This window comes from Neolamprologus brichardi, chromosome 14 (genome assembly GCF_056152115.1).
Source record: "Neolamprologus brichardi isolate AB-2024 chromosome 14, ASM5615211v1, whole genome shotgun sequence".
Classification (NCBI taxonomy): domain Eukaryota; kingdom Metazoa; phylum Chordata; class Actinopteri; order Cichliformes; family Cichlidae; genus Neolamprologus; species Neolamprologus brichardi.
The window spans coordinates 3150001-3163920 of record NC_142117.1 but is presented as its reverse complement, the minus strand read 5'-3'; the positions used below and the strand labels follow the sequence as shown (position 1 = coordinate 3163920).

The window sequence follows — 13920 nt, the reverse complement described above, 5'->3', positions numbered from 1 at the left end:
GTGGTGTCATAATAACTCCTTTGGAGGTGTAAAGGTTTGTATATCTTTCTCTTTATGCCACACACCCCAAAGCTCACTATTGATAAACTTATTTTAGGAAAAGTAATGGAATTTAAAGTTATGGCGTTTCCATTTCCCAGTTATATACTTTAAAATGCAATGATGGACAAGAAAAGCAAGCAGTGCTTGCCTTTAAAACACAAACAAAAAAAACACCAATTAATTAAAATGTACTAAAAAGCGATCTTTGTCCTTTCCTCTTAAACAGTGCTGTTGTTTCTCCTTGCCTATATGTAAAAGTTACTGCTTGCTAATGTTAAAATGCCAAAGGAGTCAAAATGACACATTTGGCACCTCTAGCTAAACTTTTAACCTTGCAGGAACATTATTTGAAGCATCTTTTCGGCATTTAAACATTAAAAATTAAAACATGAAGATGTGCAGACGGATGTATGGCTGTACAATCTGAGAACACGATGCCTCTGCAAGCATACTAAGCAGCACACTGACAAATATCTTGACTATATTTGACCTTTTTAGCAATGGCAGACAGCTTTTAATCACCACTGCACGCCATACTGTACTGTGAACATTTACATCTACCTGTCCATTCGAGACTTTGATGTTAAAGATAAGATTCAATTAGCAGCAGGAAAACCAGGTCAGATCCCCCCGTAAAGACACCACCTGGCTCTTAGTCTCGCGCTCTCACGCATGCACAGGTGGGAAGTGAATTACAATGCGTTGCTTGATTAACCTCAGCATGGAGCTGAGCTGTTATGTTTAGAGAAGGGGAAGGAGCTCTTCAGTCAGATCCGTTAGTATTTACGGCCACAGCATATCACTGTGGTGGTATATTTTCTATAGCACTGCAGTCGAAAGCTCCAAAGTCACATGCACGTAAATATCTTCTGAACAGTTGAATATATTCTATTTAAATTATATTTAGTTTTAACTGACTGTAAGAGGAGATGGTTTATGTTTGGATAAATGAATGTAGTTGAATTTATTGCAGTACTGTTTATTTATTTTTGTATGAATTCACAAGTCACCACTAAAGTCAGCAGCACACTGAAGTCCGATTTCCACATTCTACCAAAGCGTCCAGGAGTCAGCGCCTGTAGACGCTGCGTCAGTTTGATTGGTCCATGCTCTTTGAGTGTGAAATATGATTGGCTGTCCACCTCTATGCCCGACTGAACGTGGCTACACCAGAGCCGAGCACGTCAAGACGACAAGCGAGCCGGAAGTAGGTGTACTAAGAGAAGTAGGCCGAGTGTGCTTTTAAGATTGACGCATGATTTTTGTTACGATAAAGATATACTGAATAATTATTTCGAGACAAAGATTCTGACTTTTTTTTAAATTATTATTATTTTGTGTGTGAACTTTACTACCGCAATTCCCGTACAATAGTTAAATATCGAATATTTTTCGGGCAATGCCCTTTTACTTTGAAAGGCACACCCGGAAAGCTAACTGTTGAACTGTATGTGTCCGTGCTGTTACCTGTCAGTAAGTGAAGCAGAGATAGGCATGAACAGACAAATGAGCTGAGGACATGTCATTATTGTAGTAATAGCGCTGCTGCACCGAGTCCAGCCGGCTCCACGTCCGCTGTTAGCTGCTATAGCTCGCTTTCCTCGCAAGGTAAGACAAGCTACCAGCGCTCCCTCACTAACCCCGACGTGGACCGTACCTCGTAAACAAATGTGAAGTCTTAAGACGAGTCTCGTATGGCGATCAAAATCCCAGCGGTGAGAACGCGTTGAAAATATTGTTAATATTTTACTTGTATGAGCCTACAATTCGGCTTTCGCTAAGTCCATAAATAGTTCGATTTAAGTACAGTTTGATCGGATTTATGCTTGCCTTTTCCGCGTGCCCATCCGGGGGCTTTGTACTGCAACAACTACAGGTAACGTTTTAGGAAAAGCACTTGTTGATCCCTCCGTAAAGTTCCCAAAGTGCCCCCCTCTTTAAGGTTTGAGGTCTCAGTTTCAGTTGTGTACATGTGGAGGTAAAATAACACTTCAATAATGTATCAGCACACTAAACTTACTGAAAATATGATTTGCATATTAAATTGTATGTATATGTTTTTTTTTAATACACAATATGTTGTGTTTTTTGAAATGTCTTCACACTTTAAGACTCTGTTACTTAGGTGTAGTATACTGAAATTTGATTTTAGTTTTTACTGTATATGCCTTTCTGTACTATTAGGCTATCAAGATGACTGCATGGGTTATTCAGATGATGGTGATGGTGCTCTCTGTCTTTACCGGCAGCAGCCAGGGGAAGAGGGACAAGGTGCTCTACTGTTCTGGTAAGTCATGCAGATCTGACAGAAGCTTTCTGTCTCAAAGAATATTGATGCTATTTAAAGGAAAACCACAACTGAACTGCAATGCAAAAGCATCTCACCAAGTAACTCCAGAGTTGGCAGAAGTACAGACATTCTGTGCTTAAGTACAAATACTACTGTTAAAAATACTTCAGTAACGTTGAAGTGCTGATTCAACTTCTTTACTAAAGTAAACATAAAAACTACAGGCTCAGAAATGTACTCAAAGTAATAAAGTGAAAAGTAGCTCTATGGAGGATATTTCTATTTTCTTGCAAAGCTAACTGAACCTCATGCAATATTTACATGATAAAATAATATCAGTAGATGGGAATACAAACTGTAAAACTTTTTTAAAAATTTGTATTATACTCAGCTTGAATCTAAAGAAAAGGGACGATGCGATTCCACATGTACAGACCCAATATCTGATTTAAAAACATGAGGACTTGCATCAATCCTCATCTTTTAATCTAACCTCTCTTCTTCCTCTCCTGTCCCGTCTTTCTTATCTTGCACAGTGTGTTGTGCACAATAAATGCAAAAACGAGGACAAATACTTACAACATGCACAAACATATGACCCACAGCATGTAATTAATTTGCATGAATGTAATGTTGTTGATATGCTGCTTAGAGATGCTGGTGGAGCCAGTGATAATCGATAAGGGAATCAAATCGGGAATCAAATCGGGAATCAATTCCCATCCATAGCATTTTGACCTTGTAGCACTTCCACAAACATCAGTATGATGTCTGATATTCACTAAATTCCAGGCTGTGCGCTGTTGCTTGTATTGTTTCCATCACTGAGGTTTACCTCTGTTTCCCAGCATGCAAGGCAATCGTGGATGAACTGAACCATTCAATCAGTCAGGTGGACCCAAAGAAAACCATCAATGTCGGCAGCTTTAGACTCAACCCTGATGGAACCATGAAAGACAAAAAGGTACTTTACGCCAGTGTTTACACACACACCACTCACTTGCCAAAGCCCCAACAGATGCTTCCTCATCGGTGACCCCCCTATGAGTAAAAAGTGGGAAGGAGGATCAAAGTTTTACCAGGAAGAAACCTCCAGGAGAACCAGGCTCAGGGAGGGGCAGCCATCTGTCGTGACTGATTGGGGTTGATGGGGGACGACAGGACAAAGATACACTGTTTAAGAGATGCAGAAACCAGTAACAACTAATGATTAAATACAGAGTGGTGTGTAAACACACAATGAGTGCAGGTAAATCACAGAGCATCATGGCAGGCCCTCAGCAGCCTTGGTCTATTGCAGCATAACTAAGGGAGGACTCTGGGTCACCTGATCCATCCCTGACTATGTTCTTAAAAAGTTAAAGTTTGAAACTCAATCAGTGTCTGTCTCCCGAATCCACCAAAGAGGGGTCTGCCTCTGCCTTCCATCCTATTTCTAAACATCCTATGAACCACATGTCTGAGAGTGAAGTGCTCGCTCTCTTCTTCATTATTCATTATGCGAGAAGGATTTTAAAGTTCTGGGTTTAACAGGCCAATGAAGGGAAGCCATTACGGGTGAAATTTGCTTTCTTTTTCTAGGAATGACGTTTTCCAGCTCTAAGTGTAGCATTTTGGATCAACTGGAGGCTTTTCAAGGAGTTTTTAGGACAGCCTGATAACATTGAGTTACAGTAGTCCACCTTCGAATGGATGCATAAACTAGTTTTTTAGCATCACTCTAAGACAAAATGTTTTGAATTTCCTACACATTTGTTTAAAAAACTCTAAGGGTCCTCACAGTGTTACTGGAGGCCAAGGCAATGCAGTTCAGAGTAAGCATCAAGAAATCTCGGGAAATCTTGGGATAAAAGGAAGGCTGGTGATTGGTCTATAATTAGCTAAGACCCCTTGTCTGTGAAGGTTCTCGGTCATCCAGGTCATCGTAGTCTAAGGAGCTTGGAAAGAAAAGCGTCTGGACTTTTTAAAGTTACTTAAGTTACTTCTTAACTTAAGTAACTTAAAAAAGAAAAGCATCTGGACATTTTTAAGTTACTTAAGTTAAGAAGTTAAGAGTTAAGAAGCAACCTAAGTAAGTTGGACTTAAGTTAAGTAACTTACTTAAGTTAAGAAGTAACTTAAGCAAGTTACTTCTTACTTATGTAACTTGCTTAAGTTACTTCTTAACTCACGTTACTTCTTAACTTAAGTAAGTCCAACTTACTTAAGTCCAACTTACTTAAGCTACCTTAACCTTAAGTTAAGTTAAACTAGGTTACTTAAGTTACTCTCACCAAACTCTCTGCACTTGCTTAAGTTAAGAAGTAACTTAAGCTTGCTTAAGTTAAGAAGTAACTTAAGCAAGTTAAGAAGTAACTTAAGTAAGTCCAGACGCTTTTCTTTCCAAGCTCCCTAGACTACAACCCCTTGGTTTAACTGATGGCTTTTCAAGTAGCAGTTTAATTACTGCGAGCTAGAAGGTCTGTGGTACATAGCCCATTAATAGAGAGGGTTGATTAAAATAGAAATTAAAGCATAAATAAATAGTTGGACTTCTCTGAACAGTTTTGTAGGAATGGGTCCTAAAGACACGTTGATGGTTTGGTAGTTGCTGAAGTTAACTCGGAGAGATCAGTTAATTCTCAACACACTCTCACCAAACTCTCTGCACTTGCACATCTCCACGTTAAGCACTCTAAGCTGCTGCACATCCTTTCCATCTCGATCACCCCGCCTAGTCCATTTCTCCTTCCTGTTTAGCCAGTGAAACCAGAGCTGCTGGTTTGAGTGTATTAAACTGTTTGGGTATACTGTATGTAGCCATAGGGAACACAATAGACTACTTCCACAGTTTAGGGACTCACTTCTGCACACAAGACATGATAAATGTGTCATAAAACACATGAACAAGTTGTTTTGCATTCTTCAGCAGTCTTCCTGTAATCCCATCCGACCCGAGGCTCTTATTTGCCTTTGATTTTTGTTAAAGACTGACTGAACATCATGGTACAAGGAGCCATTTCTACATAGATGCTGTGATTAACAGATGCGGTCTTTTCATGGAGGAGTCGATTGATCTTTGTTGTTACTGTGGCTGTGTGCATGACACTGTGTGAGCACAGAAGATTGATCCAGGCTATTGTCCTGCTGTAATGAGGTCACCCCCCCTGGAACTATGACACGTCCTGTTGCTCAGAGGCCAGAAAATCATGAGGTTTACAGCTATACTATTGATTTCTTTAGCGTTTGTTGTGACTATCACTATCACGATAACTGCACCGATCAGTGTGTGCACGTGGGCGTCGACACCTGCAGGCAAATTCAGAATCACAGATCTCGCCTTATGACAACTGTTGTCAACACTGACATTACTAGCTCAGTGTAGCCATTAGATCTTCTGTGTGACGACATCAAGTTTTACTGCAGAATTTTCCTCAAAACAAAGTCCAAACTATCCTCTAAGCATTTACATGTATCCTGATTAAAAAACAACATTCCAGTCACCCAGCAGGGAGAATGAGCTTCCTCCAGCAGTGAGCTCCTGCTCTACTCTGAGCTGACACTTTCCTCTACCTGTTGTATTATCTGGTCAATCAGATGTTATTGAGCCACATAAGAAGCCAAACCTTGATCCCATGCCCTCCCGGCTCCCTTCTTTTCAGCAGCTTTTGACCTAGTGTGAATCAGAGAGGGAGGGATGTCACAGCTTAGATGCCATCAGCGAGGAGGATTTGCAGGTTTTAAGTCTCTGCTCTTTGGCCTTGTCACAGTAGGACTTCCTGAGAGTATGGGGCTGCTCTGTGCCACAAAAGTTAAACCTGCCTGCCACAACAATGCCACATTTAAGGCTTCCAAAGACATTGAACTTAGTTGGAGCGGGTTGATCTCATAGTGAACGGTGGGAAGTCATGCATTGAGAATGAGAGGATGCACAATAGCATGCTGACACAATGACACATAATATCATGGTCTGGAAATGTGACTCAGTGAGGTGACAGTCGTTTTTTTAATCCAACAAGGATCTTTTATTTTTCCTTGGAGGTTTCTTAAAGGAATAGTCGAACTTCCAAACAAATTTCCTGTTTTTGCTTACTTTTTGATTTGGTTGATATCAGTCTCGTGTCTGAGACTCTTACTGCACACGGAATAAAAAAACAGCGACAACCCTCAGGGCAACAAAATGAACCCGTTGATGGAGTGCCAAGTTTTGGGACTTCCAAAAGTCAGTCAGTCCCAATAAAATCCACGTTAACTTGACCTGCTAAACAGCATAAAAAGCATGTTTGAAGTTTCCCTCTTCACACCGTTATTGATGTATGAGACTAGTATCTCATTATTCAACTTGTCTCAGGTCTCTTTTGTCTTCCTCCCCTCACCCCAACCGCTGTTGCACCTGTGCAGCACATAATACACCTTCTAACATGGCGCTACTGCTTATTATATAAATATGGTGTCTTTTGGCTCTTAAAAACACACCAACAGCGACAACATGGCGAATGTGGAAGCCTTAACGTGAATCCTAAAGCCAGTGGGGAACACTGTGGTGGCTGCATTCATCAGTCTGTGGACATGTTCTTCTGTGAGCTCCAGAGGCAGCGTTAGCATTGTGAACGGCCTTTGGGGCCCAGGCCCATCCAAAAGGATGACTGAATTCTACTGACTTACTTTTACAACTATAGGTAAAATTAATCGTTGTACAATAATAATTGGTATTGTAGTAACAACCAAGCCCATATTAATAATTTGGTCAATAGCAATTTAGAGCATCTACAATGAAATAGTAAAGTTAGTGAGTCTAAAGTTGGTTGCCGGTCTAGTCCATCTTCTGAGGTGCTGACCCTGTTTAGAGGTGCTCGTAGATGTGTGTTTGAACTTTGGACAGTAGGGCTGCTCAATTAATCGAATTTTAATCTCGATTACGATCTGGGCTTTCAACGATCATTAAAAATGACTGAGCCGATTATTAGCCCCTCCCTCGTGCTTTACTCTCGCGCTGCTCCGTGTGGCAAATCGAGCGCACCTCTCTGCGTTTCGAACACGTGTCACAACAATTAAGAGCCGCGGTCTCCAACCTTTTTTGCGCCACGGACCGGTTTATGCCCGACAATATTTTCATGGACCGGCCTTTAAGGTGTCGCGGATAAATACAACAAAATAAAACTAGTACCGGTACCGAAAAAAAGAAGATTTATTCATAACACACGTGAAAAGACCCAGGAAAACCGAGTAAACGATAAAAACGATAACAAAATAACGCTGAAAACCGATAAAAACCCTGAAAACTATACATTTCACACCTGAGCCTCAACTCTCGCGGCCCGGTACCAAACGACTCACGGACCGGTACCGGTCCGAGGCCCGGGGTTTGGGGACCGCTGATTAAGAGGACCCGAGGGAAGCTCGGAAAGCTAAGCAGAAGTTATTTGGAGAGGAGAGTGACTGCTGTTGGTTGAAAAGAGGTAAAAAAACTTGAGTGGTGTGGAAACATTATGGGTTCATGAGTCAGACGTGGATCAAGTAGACACAGTGTGTAAACTTTGCTACAGTGTCGTAGCTGCACCACAGAGCAACACTGCAAAGTTCACTAAACATAGATGTTTACATTTTTCATTTATGTTTTATGTTGCAAACATTTGCACTGTTATCAGTATTTGCACACTATTTTATATTATTTTTGACAATCTTTAAAGTCATTATTCAACACATTGTTATTGTTAAATAAATATCGTCAAATAATCGAGATCTCAATTTCAGTGAAAATAATCGTGATTATCATTTTTGCCATAATCGAGCAGCCCTATTGGACAGTGTAGAAGGTCAAAAACACAACATGTAAACAGCTTTTCCCTGGTTCAAGTCTTCATGATGGCTTTGGTGGATTTTATGAGACCATCACTAGGCCAGCATTTGATGTATTTCATCGTGGCATATCAAAATCAGCAGTCACTAGAGATAAAATATGATAAAGGTTAAATACACTGGACTTCTTTCTGATTTCTACGAATCACTTAGAAATAAATCACAGAAACTGGAGCATCACGAGACTTTCTAACCAAGGTTTCTAACCTCTGGCTAGTTTTTTTTTTAAAGTTAAATCTGGCTAATGAGAATAAACAGCATTATCGGCCTAAATTTAAAAGCACTATGAGAGCACAATTACAGTGAGAAGGGACCATTTGAAATACTCACATTTACCACTGTAACAAACTAAGGAATGACTTAACTTACCTGACCATGAACACAACAGCCTGTAAAATGTTAAAATACATAGAATATTATTTTATTCTGGATTTAAATATTTCAAAGACAACAGATTTTTTTTACCACTTATTTTCAATACAATATGAAGTACCCAGATAACCTGAGCAAAATATCGTGCGACACATTCAATGTCCAGTTAAAAACAGTCTGGCATGAAGTAAAATGATACAAGGAAGCTTTAAATCTGCAGTTTTCAACTGTCAGCTGTTAAAACAATAACTCTAGTTATGCTTGCTCCTCAGTAGAGCTAGCTAGATGCTAATGTGACCAAAGCTTCACCGGCGTGTGCACAAACACATGATAGGGACGATGAGGAAGAAGGACCTCTTGTGGATGTAAGCAGAACCGTGGGATGAAGCTTTTCTCCATGGGCTAAACTCTAAGCAAAGTTGTGGCACAAGAAAAATGATATTAACCCTTTAAGACCTACCATAGAACCAAGTCCGTCAGAGCTTACATTATATTTTTACATGCTGTGGAGCCATTTCTGGGAGCATTTCAAGTTTCTATACATCAATACAACCATTATTGCCCAAATTTTAATAATATGTCTGCATTAAGTGCATAGTAATTACATAAATTGCAAAAAAGTGCAATAAACTACAAAAAAATTGAAAATCGTTTTTGTTTTTTTAACATATATTTCTAGTTAGAGAAATTTAAGAGGCTTATCCCTCAAAACTGTAAATACAAAAAAGTTGCACAAAATAGTTTCCCACCACAGGAAATTTATTTTGAGTGTCTTCATAGTTTTATTTTTGAAATACACCAATTTTTATACACTGCAGGAAAAACGAAAATAAATATTATAATGCAAATTTGCAAAAAAGCAGCATATGCATCAAAATAAACTATTTCCAGCAGTGCAATATGAGTCCTAAGCATCCCAGAAACCACACAGAAAGTCATAAAGTCAAAGATAACTTTTAAAAACACCAGTATAGGCTCATGAGGCCCTGATGGTAAAAAACTACATTTCCGCAAAATGAAGTCACTTCCGGTTTCGGGCAGGTCATGGCGGACATGCGAAAGCTCTTGCTGATGGACATAGGAAGTGTTATGAACAGCTGATCGGATCGGCAAAGCATGTTTCTGGAATATTATGTTTTTGTTGCTGCAAGCGCTTTTTATGCATTTTTGCAAAGCTATATGTGGAAGGAAACTGTGACCGAGGACAAGCTGATGGCAAAAGATGTAAGTACAACTCCTCCGGTTTCATATGCAAAAAAAATTATTGCGCTAGCTCACGTGGTTGCAGAGCTACCGGGATTTAAAAATAGTTATGCAAAACGGAGCGTGCCGCTCCGACCGGTTTTAAAGGGTTAAGTCTCAATCTGCCAGTCAGATTGAAACACTCACTAACTGAAGGTGCTTCTATCATATTCTTTGCTTTTGCCAGTTTTTTTATGTTCTTCAGTGTCTTACTCTTCTAGTATCTCCGGTTTGGTCTATAATATGGTCCTTTACACCACAGAAAAAGAAGGAGCTTGTGGAGCGTGCTGTTGACAAAGTCTTCTCACCTGACTTCTGACAAGAGTGAAGAAGCTTTGCCACCAAACAGTGTTTCAGTCCTTGTGCTGACTCTGCTCTCCACCATCTTCCTGTGACATCAAGAAGCCCTGCTTTATGATTTAGATCATATAAAGATGCATAGCATTTCCATTTAGAATGACCAGCTGTTTACTATTAGCTTTACTATTCCATCATAATGAAGTAATATTATTACCGTTAGACCTTTATCAACGACTGCTGCTAGAAAATTTGGGATTTAAATGGTCAAAAATACATTTTAGGTTGTCCTTCCACTTGCTGCCAATGTGACATTATTATTGTTATTTTATTGTTTATTATCATTATTATTATTGTTAATTTATGGGTCTTCATTGGCCAGAACAATGACATTGAAAGGCCCCTGTCCACAGTGGTGCAATAATGGCTCCCTGTCCAATGGGAATTGAATGGAGGATAGCTTCCCTGAGAAGCCTATTCTCTGGGCCAACCAGTCACACCCCACTACCACCTCAACCACCACCCCCCACCCCATTCTTCAAACAACGCTGTGACTGACAGCTCCCTTTCACACGGCTGCAACTGGCAAGGAAGGGCTTTAATTCCAAACCATTTTGTAGCATGGCATGATAATGACTTAGACCCAAGCCCATGGATTGACATGGTTTTATTGTAGGGCCGGGGAGAGCAGCCCTTTTCTTCTCTTTTTTTATGCTGTTTGGATGAGATTGAGGATTTAGTTTTATATTCAGTTTCATTCTCATCTAATAATATATATAAAAAGAAAGATATGACTGACACGATGACAATAGAGGAACATGTATTATCAATTATTTCTGCAATGAATCAGTTAATTAAACCTGTGAATGTTGCATTGTCAAACATGTGCTGTTTTTAAGTGAAACTCCAAAGTATTACATTTGTGCAACAGCTTCAACAGACGATGCTACATCGGAGTATTGTTTCTACTGAATGTGCCTTAAGCTGCCGTCCAGTAATGACTCACTAAATACAGGCTGCAGTCAAACCTACCAACTAAACCTTAATCTGACTGCTGAAGCTGGGGCTTTAAACAATGATGAGAAATGACTAACTGAAATATGCAAATATAAAATATTACTTGTTGTTTATATTATTATTATAAGCCTCTGTCAAATCGGCATGGATATTAGAGTGTAATTAAAAACTAACCTAGCAAGCTTCAGGTAAAGATGATTTTGTGAAAACAGATGAAAATGTCAAAAACCATTGCTATTCTCTATAAAACAAAGCATGTCCTGAACAAAAAATCATTATACACACTCTATTGTTCTCTGTTGCTTCCATATATGACTTACTGTCTGGAGATATGGGCTAATGCATATAAAACGAACACTCTTCCTATTTTCAAGTTACAAAAAAGAGCTATAAGAATTATAAACCAATCAAACTATATAGAACCAACTAACATTTTGTTTATTAATCTGAATACCCTGAAATTTTATGATTTAGTTGAATATAAAATGGCACAGATAATGTATAAAGCACAAAATAACTTGCTTTGCCCCAGTGCTCAGAAGCTGTTTAAAGTCAGAGAGAGTCAATATGACTTAAGGGGAACAGATTTCTTTAAAAAAAACAAGATAAGGACAAATATAAAGCAGAGATGTGTTTCTGTTAGAGGAGTTAACCTGTGGAATAGTTATGACAGTGATTTAAAAAGGTGTAGTTCATTTTCCTTGTTTAAAAATATGTTTAAAAATAGAGTATTAGAAAAATATATAAATCAAGAATGAAAAGAGCCAAAAAAAACAAAAAAACCCAACAAAACTCTTGATTCTTTTGCTTTGATGTAGTTACTTATCTAAGGTGGAAAGTTTTTTTTTTCTTGTTTGTTTGTTTGTTTGTTTTGTTTTATTATTTGCTTCGAGCCCTGTGTACAGGAGCTGCATGCAAAAAGATCTTTTGTTAAAAGGGTTGGCGTAATAAGCAAATGCTTCAGCCAATACCTTTTGATTAGCCTTGTCTCATGTGTTCTTCAAACTCATTAAAATTGTAGCTTCTACTGCACATTCTCAAATTAGCTTTTTAAAAGCTTGGTGGGAAATAAAAACAAGGTATTGAAATATGTCAACATGGTCCTAGGAAAAGTGTGACCAGCATCAATTAATTGACCAAGTTTTAATCCAATAAACAAAAAATTCAGTCATTGAGTGAAAGAAATGACAGCACTGATGCCAAAGTCACCACAAGCAAGTTTTGATTGATAGGCGAGCCTCATCGCCACTGCTCTACATGACCTACATCCCCTAGTGCCTGGCCCTTCCAACCTTTAGCCCTGTGCTGTAACACCTTCTGTCGACCGGCCAACTTTCTTCCTTCCTCCTCAGCACTGTTAGCAACCCTAACAGTGTTGCTGTTAGCAACCCTAGCAGTGTTGTCAGGCTCAGGGTCTTCTGCAAGGATTAATGCAGCGTCGGGGAGCTCAGGTGGTTCTAATTGTCAGAGGAATCACCGGCTGGTTTTGCTCTACTACCCAAAATTTCAGTTTGCTGAGCAGGAAGAGGCAAAGATTTGATGAAAGACAGATGGCAGAGCAGTCCTTTGTCACATCATCACATCTCAAAATGTATGATGTGTGTGTGTGTGATCAGTGTGGCTGGTTAGAGAAACAGAAACAAAGGCTGAGAGTATAATTTTTCTATCATTATAAGATCCAGCTCAGGCTCAAACGCTCCCTTCTTCCTCTGTGTTCACACCACCCAAACTGTCCCCCACCCCCAACCTCCGTCCTGCCGCTCTTTGACCAAAGAAAACAAGGAAGATTTCCTCCTTTGATCGTCAGAGGATGGAGGGGCTGAATGGGCCAAAAGACAGCGCAGCGGCAGGGTGGGGGCCGAGGAGATGAGCCGTTTACCCTGCACTTGGCTTCTGTTGAGGCCTTCTGCTTCTCCCATCTCCTCCTCCTACGACCCCACCCTTCTCTGGATCCCAACCCCTCTTTTTGCTAGTTCGAGGTATAACAAACACTGAAACCCACCCCTCCCCTACTTCACCCTTTTCAGTGCCCTATCCTTGCATCTTCACCCCTGGGCGTCACCCCTGTCACCCAATATCCTTCCGGGGATGGAGGGAGCAGAGCACAGCACCTGTCTTGACCCGTCTAGACACCACCGCCCTGTTGATTTGTCTTGAAAGGGATGGGTGGTGGAAGAGCATGGCTGAGTTTGGATGGAGGGTTGGGGAGGGTATTCATGCAGGTTAAAAGTCAAAGTTGGAGGGTGAGGTATTTCAGCGTTGATGGAGGAAACACAGCGGAAACAAGAGGTCACCCCACTGACCCACGCTGAGGCCTGTGGTGTAACACAGCTAACACCAGGCCAGAGCCTTTTCTTTTTGCCGTGATGCAGCTGTTTTGGTCTATCCTGCACGAGTTCGTAGACGTTTCAACGTTGCAATCTGGTACTGGAAACATGAGACAATGGCTCTACGGTCCAAGAAGAAGCCGTGCTGGAACATGCCAGTTCAACATGATGATTCCCTCCTCTCTCTTTGGTTTGCCAGGTCCCGTTCGCTCGCTCGGAGACTCACCTCAGCGAGCTTCTGGACGGCGTGTGCAACCGTATGAGTGACTATGCACTCTACGTGGATCCCAGCACCCAGCACAAGCAGTACAGGAGGTTTGCTCCCAGAAGCAGTGCTTCCACCGACGACTTCCCCGACTTTAAGAACTTCCAGTTTGATGGGCCAGAGGCGTCCAATGACCTCAAATTCGCAGTGAGTGGAAACATGCACTGAACACAATGTTGTTTTTAAGTAGAGCTATAGTATAGTTAGAACTGCAGCCTAGTTCAGGATCA

General features: G+C 40.4%; 1 protein-coding gene across 1 annotated transcript in view; it reads left to right on the top strand.

The window, feature by feature from the left end:
* Positions 1–1414: 1414 nt before the first annotated feature.
* The window catches only part of cnpy1 (canopy FGF signaling regulator 1), a 15857-nt gene continuing 3351 nt past the window's right edge, over positions 1415–13920 (top strand). The window contains exons 1-4 of the mRNA XM_087851454.1: positions 1415–1650; positions 2227–2329; positions 3181–3296; positions 13625–13837. Of these exons, the coding sequence (XP_087707580.1) occupies positions 2236–2329; positions 3181–3296; positions 13625–13837 (423 nt within the window). The 5' untranslated portion in view covers positions 1415–1650; positions 2227–2235. The remainder of the gene's footprint in view (positions 1651–2226; positions 2330–3180; positions 3297–13624; positions 13838–13920) is intronic.